This window comes from Centruroides vittatus, unplaced genomic scaffold (genome assembly GCF_030686945.1).
Source record: "Centruroides vittatus isolate TY-2023 unplaced genomic scaffold, ASM3068694v2 contig_641, whole genome shotgun sequence".
Taxonomy (NCBI): domain Eukaryota; kingdom Metazoa; phylum Arthropoda; class Arachnida; order Scorpiones; family Buthidae; genus Centruroides; species Centruroides vittatus.
The window spans coordinates 173112-184806 of NW_027122395.1; the positions used below are offsets into that span (position 1 = coordinate 173112).

The 11695-nt window shown below is 34.0% G+C and overlaps 1 protein-coding gene across 1 annotated transcript; it reads left to right on the forward strand.

Moving 5' to 3' along the window:
- The first annotated feature begins 542 nt into the window (after positions 1-542).
- On the forward strand, positions 543-10479 carry LOC136979788 (patched domain-containing protein 3-like). Its single transcript, XM_067275814.1, has 4 exons — positions 543-552; positions 784-1818; positions 1895-2056; positions 9986-10479. The coding sequence occupies exons 1-4, from the start codon at positions 543-545 to the stop codon at positions 10477-10479; spliced, it is 1701 nt and encodes a 566-aa protein (XP_067131915.1).
- The last annotated feature ends 1216 nt before the right edge of the window (positions 10480-11695 follow it).

Below are 11695 nucleotides of genomic sequence, written 5' to 3' on the forward strand. Positions count from 1 at the left end.
TTATATTCAGTTAATTTTTTGTTAAATTTTTTCCAATAGATGACGCTACTTGTATAGCCAGCAATCGAATGTGAACCGAAATTAATCAATATATAGAAATCCAATCGATATTTTGGGGTGGGATTACGACGTGATCTAAATTAGAGGTGTTTGAACGTAACTTCGGAGCTTCGTAGCAATTGGTCGAACGGCCTAGGAGTGTATAACGAACAAACAAACAGATTAATATTAACTTTATAGACATATTTAAAGTTAAATAAATTAAAAATATGATTGAAAATTTCAGCTCCATATTGTAACGATGTCACATTAAACAATGCTCGTTAAAAATCAATTTAAATAATTTTTTTCGTAGAGAAAAATAAATTTAATGGTGTTTTTAAAATGGATAATGATGATATAATACCAATTTTATTGCATCGAGCGCTAAATGTCAGCTAATATAAAACATTGATATTCTTTCCTTATCCTCATTTTATCCTCCTCTGTTAACTCATAAGCTCTTTGAACTATCAGTCTCGAAGATTTCATACATACTCTATATGACTTTGGGTAAATATATGCTGCATTGACTTACATCTAGAAACTTCATTTTTCTTTTGGTTTTTTATACCCTATCTCACTTCTTAATATACATAACAATGGTGAGCTAAACTAACCAAATTTATACTATGGTTTTCGTTTTTAAACAACGTTTGTTCTTCTTACTTTTTCCCGGCTATGCCGGACATAGTTTTAAATAAAAATGATTAAAATTAAATTCATGTATATTAATTCATTCAGGTTATCAACATTTTTCAAGTGAAGACAACAAAATGAAAATCGACTGTATAAGAGAAAATCTATGCTTCATTTACAAGAGGATCGGAAATGCAGTTGGAAGACATCCATACTATTTCATCATTTTACCTGTAATTCTCTACATTGCTCTGTCTCCATTCATTATAAGCTTAGAAACCAAGGAAGATTTTTATGATATGGTACTTGCTGACAATGGGAAAATCTTCGAAACTAAGAAATTCGTAAAAAATATTTTTACGTATAATTCGGCAGAGTTTTCTGACCAAATAAAATTCCCTGATGTACCCAATGCCCTCTTCATGTACCTATTGAGAAGAGACAGAAGAAGTATGTTCGATAAAAATGTTTTTTCGGATGTAAGATTAATCGATGAAGTCATACAAAACGTGACATTTGATAGTAATGGGAAGAAAGTTCATTATCTGGATATTTGCGCCTTGAACAACAATAAATGTTTCCAAAACCCGATTATCGAGGTGATGTCAGAAGTGGGAATAAACTCCATTCTGCAGAAAAGAAAAAAGTTAAAATATCCCATTGATATAGATTTATTGTCTTTCACTTATAAGGCTTACTTCGCGAATTTGGGAGGTGTGGTTCTGGATGACAATAACTTTATAGATGAAGTCAATGCAATGATGTTATATTATTCAACAGACGATAAGAATAAAGAGAAGAAAAAAACGTTTGAACAATGGTCCACTTTTGTTTACGACACAATTCAGAAATATGATTTTACTTACGTTAATACTTATCCCGATTTGTCTCTATTCGTAGAGAAAGAATTTAGGAAAGAATTTCGTAAGATACAGCCTAAAATAGGAGGTTTAGTAGCGTTTATGATTATATTTTCAATATTGTTCTGCATGAGCAATAGTGGGGTGAGAAGTAAACCCGTTCTTGGTGCAGCCAGCGTCGTATCGGCTGGATTAGCAGTTGTCTCTGCTTTCGGATTAATGTCGGCTTTAGGTATAGAAAACATTTCGTGGAATGCCACCATTTCATATCTAGTGCTTGGTAAGTTGTTTCTTAAATTTACTTTCATTTGTATGGTAATAATGCTAATAACTGCTTGGTTACTTATTTGTTTTAGTGACCGAGATAGATGATGCATTCGTACTGATAGGATGCTGGAGGGTCATCAATCCCAAGCAGAAAGTCGAGAAACGCATGGAAGTGACGTATTGTGAAGCTAGAATTTCCATCACGTTGACTTCACTCACCAACTTCATTTCTTATTGCATCGGAATGATGGGTCTGTTTCCTTTCGTTAGAATATTCTGTTATTACACAGCCACTTGCATCGTATTCACTTTTCTGTATCAGAGGACGTTTTCGGGGGTTGCCTGGCGTTAAGTGGATACAGAAAAACGTCGAATTTTCTTTCCTTTACATTTAATCGAGGTATGTTAATATTTAATTTGACCAAAAAGTACTTCAAGATTGCGTTAAGACTGATGGTATGGTATAGTCAGAAACATATTCAGACAATAATTTTCTGCCTGAATATTCTGTCTACAGTCATTTTTCAGTGTTACATTTATTAAAACTTTAGAAAAAACTAAAGTAGTTTCAATATTTAACTGTCAAATACATCTGTAGATAAGATCAAACTCAAAATTATATTTTCGATGCAAATAATAATTCACGAACATCTTTGAATGTGTTTCTGAATTTTCTCGAATTACTGCATTTTAGCCAATTTCAAACTGGTCAAATGGAACTTTTAAATGGCGTCTTGCATCAATATATTTAAACTGAACATGGGTTTACTGCTGGATGGTTGGCCGAATCCACTGAATACTGGTTGTTGATCGTGGTTTCGCGAATCTTCAGCGATCTCGCAGCGTGGTTTTCTGTATTTTTCATGTGTTTATCACCAAAACAATGGTCAGTGTATCACAGAAAGTCCTTTCGGTAGGAATCCACTCTTAGCAAATCTCCAAATTGTTGCATTCTCTTATTCCATTACTCGAAGTTCCGCCAAACAAACTTCCGTATTCGTTATCGGACTATAAGGTTAAGTAATTAATGATCAATTAGATAGGAGGCAGGGTGTGATTTGTTGTTATAAATTGTAGCTTGTGAGTATTTCAGCACTTTGAAGGAATCATATATGAGTATTAGCTTTAAACTTACAGGATATATAAATGAAGGTGTGGTATGCAAATTATCAAAATTCAGAGTGATTGCACATGTCTAAACTCGTAGTGCACTTTAACTCTGGAAGTTTATAATATAAATACAGGGTTGTTTAGAAGCCACACACGAGTTCATGACGGATTGTGACCTGTAAAATTGTTTTTAGAAATCACTATTCCTCGCCAACGTTGAAGCGCACAATAGTATGAAACAACAGAAATTGAATGTCAATGCATGGTTAGACTGCATGAAGGCAAACTTGCATATCACGACTGCTGCACTACAAGACAAAATGCCACAACAGTGATGACTGAGTGGAGGTAGCAGACCGAAAACAACTGGGTGCATCGAAAATTAGGCAGTGAATCAGTAGGGATGATAGATACCACTTCCGCATGGCAGTGACCGAATATTTTGCTTCGCATCGCATCGCAAGTGTTATTACAGCAATGCAGACTTGTAACGTGTGACATTTGTTTGAGAGATCAGTTTGATGCCTTCTGCTTCAATGGGGACTGATTGCATGCATTCCTTTGTGGCAGATTCCCTTGATCCTGAATCATCGACACAGCTTAAAATGCGCTGATTGTAACATGCATGGCTGGATTATCGAATAGGCAAAGTAGGCAAATGTCTAGGGCCCGTAATTCGAAGGGGCCCAGTTTCAGTGCAGAAGATTTCTCTGTTTCAAAACGAGTTAAAAATTATGTAAGAAATTCGATAGGACAGAAAAGGCTGTATTTAACAATTCTACTAAGCTCCGCTCGACTAGTCATTGCCTAAAAAAAAAAAAGTCAACAGCCATCCGTGCGTCAGAAGTAATGTACGCCACGAGATTTCTCCCCATCTTGAAATATTCCTAGGGCCGCCTCTCGTGGTAGTACTAATATATGGTTATGATTTATTTTTCTAAATCTAAACTTATACGTCGTGACATCGCATATTCGATATAGTGTTCAAGTTGCTCGTGTGCGAAGATATTACAATTCAATAGTGTTTATAAAAGAGTTAAAAAGGGTGACACCACGATATCCGCACCGGGTGTCATCCATGCTAGCTACGCTAATGTCACATTATATAAGATTTGTTTAGAAGCAACTTATCTAAATGGGGCCCCGATTTAAATTTTGTCTAGGGCCCGCTAGAGGCTTAATCCGGCGCTGGTAACAAGTCGTGTTTTCAGACGAGTACCGATTTAACTTGAATCAGAATGATGGACGCATACGCATTAGACGGGTATCGTACTAAACGCTATCTTATAGAGTGCATTTTAGAACATCATACTGGCCGAACTCCAATTATAATAGTGTGCAGCCCCATAGAAAACCATTCACGGTCTCGGCAGCTACTACCTGAGAGCAATCTGAACAACGATCACTACATAAACAAGTTGTAAAAGCTGAAATCCTTTGGAGCATTTCTGCACTATATTCCAACAGCACAATGCCCAATCACATGTTGCCAAGTATGTACGTACAAGTCCTATTCCAGGCATGACAGATACCGCCTATTTCCTCACATACAGTATGTGTTAGCCAGTCATGTCATCTATTGTATATGTCTGGAATATAGTCAAGTGGAAATTGACCTTGTAGTCCTCTAGTAGTCGGTACTAATGAATTTGACAAGCAATTTCTTGGGATACCATCAAAAGCCTTTTTATTTCTTACCAATAACCTACATCAACTATTATTGCAGCTCGCGAAGACTTTCACAAAATTTAATCATTTATATACTGTACAATTAAATCAACAATGTATGGTAAAAATTCCATTCTAATTAGGTAATTCTTTCATAATGTTGCAATTTTCACAGTCAGCAGTGTAATAATGAATGAATTAATTAAATTTAGGTTTAATGTAAACTTGTGCCGTAAATTTTAAGTTTTAAAAGGTATTGTGATCACAGAATTACGTGACTATGAAACTCTAAAATTACAAACTTGGACGTAGATCTCACTGTTTTATACAATTCTTATTGCTCGGGATCTTTTGGTTTTGCGGCATATTCAATTCAGTGCACTTTTGGAGAAAAACAAATGGTGGTACTATATAAGGGTTTAACCATACTTCGTGCGATTACTAGCATAGGAAATGCCAGCGATAAGGATTTACCTGTATGCTCTTTATACAGCAGTTTTATTATGCTGTCTCTCTCGTTAAAGATTTAATTTCTTTGCATAATGTTCATCTATACAAGATTTCTATCACATTGATTAATATGAAGTGACATTTGTATCTCAATTAAATAAAACTTAACGAAAATCTGAATGTAACATTAGTACTGATATAACATTTATTTTTAGTACTTTGTGTTACTGATATGCGTTCATTCGGGTAATAGAATGTCCTGGCCAGCCAGGTGGCCAAAGCTGTTAAGACGTTTGCCTGTCGCTTTGATGGAACTGGATTGAACTGTAGATAACACCCCACAAAAAATTTCTAGGATTTTTGTCAGGTGATAGCTTTCGAGTCATATCGAAACAGATTATCCAAATATGATACTTTACTTATCTTCCTACATCTTCAATTAAGGTCTGTCCCAACGCTGTCATCTATATCATCGTCATAATTCTCATTTCTTGTTAAGTTCTAAAAGTTTTTATGTCCGAATTATCTCAAGCATGATTCGAGCATCACAGTTATTTCTACCATTCCTCTCAGATATAAATTTATGTTCTCGTTTTAGTGTAGCGCTGATCTGAGGTAGAGTGTTGAGATAATGCAACATAATACATGCATCATCTAACAAAATTAAGTGCGCTTCTTGGGAAGATTTGCAGTAGAAAACTGACTTCTCTTTAGGTGTAACAACTCGAAGAGAACCCAGAAAACACCACTTGGCGAGCTCTCTGCTTAGGTGCGAACACGGCATACAATTAATATCGTTTAGAAATTTTATCCTCAATGACAGTAGTGCTAATAACATCTCAGATCTGATAGGGTCAAAGAAAATAACCTTATGTGGCACACAGGATTTAAACCGACAAAAGCCGAGTTGAGTAGATAAAAAACTTTTTAATGCAAATTAAATAAAATTCCTACCTTATGTGATCGCTAATTCATAAGTATTAAGGAAATACAGTACAAGATACTACAATTTTAAATAAAGAAATGAATTAATAAAAGCTTTTTGGATAATTTTCCACTGGTTGTTTTTCTTTGCAGAATGCTAGAACTCCTTGGTCCCCCTATGGGTACATCACTGCACTTGAAAAACATTAAAGAAATCCAAGCCGACATATGTTCAAATGGGCGAATTTATAATTTTTGTTTTATTATATCAGTTTGTATCGAATACTTTGGAAGCAATCAAATTCTAATTATAATGAGCAATAATTAATAAAATTATATTTTTCTTAACGTAAAAAGATACCTCGTTATTTTTAAGTAAGACTTTTTAATGGGTTATATAAATAAAAATTTATTTTATTGCTTATATATATATATATATATACATATATATATAATACAAAATTAATGTAGAAGTCTTATAATAATAATTTGGCACACAAGTATCTGAAAATCAGAATTTATAACGTTGCTAATAAATCAGTTTTCCCTTTATTTTAGGAAATAGCTGTACATATCCATCGATTTCTTAATACCCGCACTTTTCTCAACATGAGCCAAATTTCTCTCATTGGGGAAATTTTTTTGCCAGTTCACGAAGTAACAATAACCTACTGCGTAATGATTACAAAGAATATCACGTGCAGCGTTTTCTTTTATTAGCAATGTTGACTTGACAAATCGACCCGCAAACCACCAGATGTGTGATTTACATTTATGTAAACGACTTCGTTGAGATTAGATCAACTAAGATAAAACACTCCCGACAAGAGCTTAGACTAAACACAAGATGTTAATTAGACCACAGCATTATCGTTTTATAGCAAATATTTTGCCTGAAAGAGTTTATTGTGTTTGTCTAATAGAATTTTATTTATTTAGCTATTAATTTCACGTTTTAATTGTTACCTAATCTTAGGTTTATGATATTTTCTTGTTTAACAATAAGATACGAATATCGCAGAAAATATTATAAATTAGTTGTTAATTGTAGGTATTTTAATTATTTTATATTATTACGAAGATAAACTACATACCGGTATTTTATCCATTTGACCATTTCATCTAATACTATATTTAATTTTTTCTATAAAAAACAAAATTACATCTGACTGTTGTCATTAGAATTATACTCTTAAGCAGTAGTCGGATATGTTCAAGAAGACGAATTAATAACGTTGTAAAGGTCCGCATTTAGTGTAGGAGGTCTAAAAGCCACGCGACCGGGATAATTGGTCCCACCTGGCGTTGGGGCTATAAACGGCCAGAAGAACAAAGGGTAGCGTCTCCGTTTATGGGTACACGTCAATGTGTTTGCCACGTGTTGCTCGGTTTGAGAAATGTAAACAAGGGACGGACGCGACTAGAGCCCTCTATAAACAGAGTATGGTCAACTGGGGGGTCAAAATATGATTGGCTACTGCCGATCACGTGGTTTGTAGACGCCATTATGAGGCCAGCTTCCGATCCGCTTATGTCAAGTGAGTGTCAATCAGCTATTTATTATGATAAATAACAGGATTCGAAACTTTATATACCAGGTAGTTCCAATCTAAAATAGATTCTAAACATCAAGTTAGTTCTTACTTTGCTATATTGACGTTAGAAATTATTATTTTAGCCTTACTGTAGATCTATCTATACATCTATATCGCTCTTAAAGCTACCACATAAATATAGATCATGCCGGGTTGATCAGCCATTAATTGCTCAAAATAGAGCTCCTAAATTCAAACTGCATCGATTTCCAAGTGATAAAGCTAGGAAAAAAAGCATTGGCGATTAAAGTAAACAGGCTGGATGAAAATAAGTAATTATGGATTTCTGGAAAACATGCATTATTTTGTCAGAATTTTTATGAGAAAGAATCAGAATTTTACGAGGTAAGAATCAGAATTTTTATGAGAAAGGACTTCTGCTTTGCCTACCAATTTAATTGTACATTGCACATTAATAAACTAAAGCTAAAGAGTATAAGTCTGTTAATACATTTTAACCTTTATAAGTATATTGGTTTAGTGATGCGAATGTTTACAATTAACTCTCATAGGTTCATTTTGAGAAAGATCAGTGTGAGAATCACAGGAAGGATGGAAGAAGATTGCTGATGCTTGATGCCGTCCTACACTTTTTTCTCACAGACCTGCACCTAAGAGAAGATGCTCTGAATCAAAAACAGGCATAGAAACAATTGTGAGCGTATAGATCCGACCTTGGACCACAGTTACGCTACAAATTATCTCCTATGACATCTATGCAGCCCTAGTACAGGTATATTTATAATATAAATTTAAAATATTCTTATTAAATATTCTAATTTTTTTATTGCATACTTTGATTCTTTTTGAAAAAAATGCCGAAGAATGTAAAAGCACGAATAAAGACGAAGACAATGAGACATCTGGTGCAGTATTTCAAGACTGGTAATCTTGTTAGCCAGCCACTGTCACCAAAATCAAAACAAATTAATGAATTGTAATCTCAATTACATAATGCATTACATAGAGTTAAAAGAGTGCAGAAAAGAATAAAGATCTCTATGAAGAGATAAGAAAATTAAAGTCTAGAGTCAACACACAGAGTACAAACATAAAATTAATTTTCAATCCTGATCAAATAACAGCCCTTGGAAACGTGTCAACACAGAAAATAAAATGGCAAAATAATACAATAAGAAAGGCTCTGCAGTTAAAATTTGCTTATGGAAGATCAGGCTATGAAATGTTAATTGAATAAGGCTTGCCTCTTCCCTCTTTACGGACATTGTAAAGACGACTAAAGGGGTAATTTCCCTGTAACAGGGAAATTACCCCTTTTATTAATAAATGATTGATATTTAGTAATTATCTGCATTCCTTGCAAAAAATGCAGAGAATCACTATTTGTTACTAGTTACACTATGTTACTTAAGTTTTTCTTGTTGAAAAATAAACTTTATTGATTTTTTTTATAATTTTTGTCTTTAGTTATTATATTTTTAAATTTAAATACATATTTTTCAGATTATTTATATTGCAATAGTGCTGTGAATAAATGTGATCCACTAAATATATTTTTTAATATATTCACTTTTTTGCTTCTAGCCCTGTTATTGTTATATATTTTGTCCATCACTTATAAACTACAATTATTCCGAACATAATTAAAAATTATTTCTAAAAATGTTTAACTTAATATAACTTCTTTCTGAATCGAATTTCTGTTTTTAACTAACATTGCTCATTTAAATGCTAAGCAGTACTGTGACACTGCAACTTTGGCCTCAAAATGGCGTCCATACGTTAGAGTGGCCATACTCTGTTTATATAGGGCTCTAGATGCGACTGTAAGCTACGTCGTCGGGAGGAGAGCGGACGTCTTTGGAAGCTCCCAGGGGAAAGTAGAACCTGATTGATCGCAAGTTGTCGCCGTGGAACTCTTTAAATTGTAAGAGTGGCGAGAAGAACGGGGAGAAGGGCGAGAGACCGGATACGTGGTAGTCTCTGACACTTAGGAAGCCCGTGAGGTGTAGAGAGAGTGTTCTCCTGTTAGGAATTCCTCTTAAAAGGGTTAGTGTAGAGACCGGACGGCCACACGGTTGAGCCAACTCCGCAAACCGACCGGAGTTTCCCCAGAGTCTAATAGTCCCCAACAGACAAGCTGTTACGCGAGCACCACACCTTTGTTGCATCGTATGTGTAATGTTGTCAAACTTGTACATCCTGTAAATATTTGTTTTGTAAATAAACTGTAAATATTCACTGGACTGAGTGTGGAGGTGTAGCTTTCCTCGAACCATCGTACAGACATTCTCGAGTCGTAAGAACAAACTCGAGACTGATCATCGTAAAGATCGTAACGGATTACATAAGGATCTTCACTAATGTGTTTTAAACACAAAAAATTTAAACAATCAAATTTTCAAATTTTATTAACATTTATTACAGAAAACATATAACTTTTACATAGTTTTGAATTTTTATTAATTGCAGTAGAATCCAAAGAAAATGCTTCGGCAGAAAACGAAATACAAGAAGAAGCTTCCATGGTATTTTTTAAAGATGTATTAGGAAAAGTACTATCGAATCCAGTTTTGAAGATAATTGTTGTGTTTATCTATATCATTAATTTAAAACTTGGAATTTGGGATGCTCATTCCATTGAACACGGACTAAAGTATGAGCAATTATTTGCCGAAGAAACTGTGCTTCAACAAAGCTCTCGAATTCGCATGAACTATTTTGCAGATTACGTTTATCCTTTTTACATAATCATCAATACGACTTTAGATTACTCAGACATAAAAGTACAAGAATCCATAGAAAATCTCTTAAAAAGATTCGAACAACATCCCTATGTGGCCGAAGAGCAATACACTGTGTCCTGGTTAAAGTTTTATAAAAAGTTTCAGAATAATCCTGTTGCGAAATTCTCGTTACGAGGTTATAACATGTCGAACAAACAGGCTCATCGATGGTCTTCGTAATGTTTTCTTCAAAATACGCGCAGCCAAGTCACCATCTAACGACGTCGTCTTAAACAGCGATGGAACCGACATCTTGTTCAGCAGATTTTTTATCATGGGTAAAAATTTAAATACTTCACAATCAGACAGAAATACATTGAAAGAATTATGGGAAATTGCCGAAAAATCCGAAATTCTTGTTCTGGTACACTCTCTAAAATCCAGTGTAATTGACCAAGGTATAATCATAGAACATACAATCTACCAATTATTTTGGATTACGGCTGTTTTAATAACTATAGTCTTCTTCCTAATAGTACCGAATGTTTTAGTTGCCCTTACTGTTGCCATTTCCTTGTGTCTTCAATAATAGAAACATTGGGTTACATGTCATTGTGGGGCGTCAATTTGGATATATTCTCTATGATGAACCTTATTCTGTGTGTTGGATTCAGTGTGAATTACCCTTGTCATATGTCTTATGCTTACATAACGTCATCCTGGAAAAGTGCGAATGAGAAAATGAGCGATTCTTTGTATCGTATTGGGTTTTCTGTAGTTCAAGGCTCTCTTTCTACAGGATTAGGAATATTGATTTTGTATTCTGATGTATGTTTTCTGTCGACATTTGTGAAAATCGTAGTGCTTATTGCTATAGAAACGGCATTTCATGCATTGGTTTTTATACCTGTTGTTTTGTCTATGATTTTTCCTTTATTTGAAAAGTCACAAAATACCTTAATTTTGTTATTAAATCATTGCCCTGGTCGTTCTAAGACTACTTCTTAAATATGATTTTGTAAAGAATAACTTTTTTATTATATAGAAGATGACTTTTATATTGATACTGGTATACAAAAAGATTGTCTGTAAATTAAAATGTGTGTTTTGATTATTTTATTATTCCTCTAGCAAAGAAAGAAAGATTCAAATGCTATGCTCTTGCTGTCTGTAGATTTATTCAATGTTGCTTTGTATATGCCATATATACATTATTTATATACTTAATAAAAATTACCTACGATGTAATTCTTGTATGATTTTGTTTAAAAGCTAATATTGATATTAAAGGACAGACAAATCTTTGTTTGGTGGACACTTTGAGATAAAATCTGGGACAAAATTACCCGAAATATAATGGGACTCTTCAATTGCATGACATGCATTAAACGTGTATTTTTATTCTTCCGGTAATAGAAATGCATTTAAAATGCGAAATAAATACAGTTTATTGTTC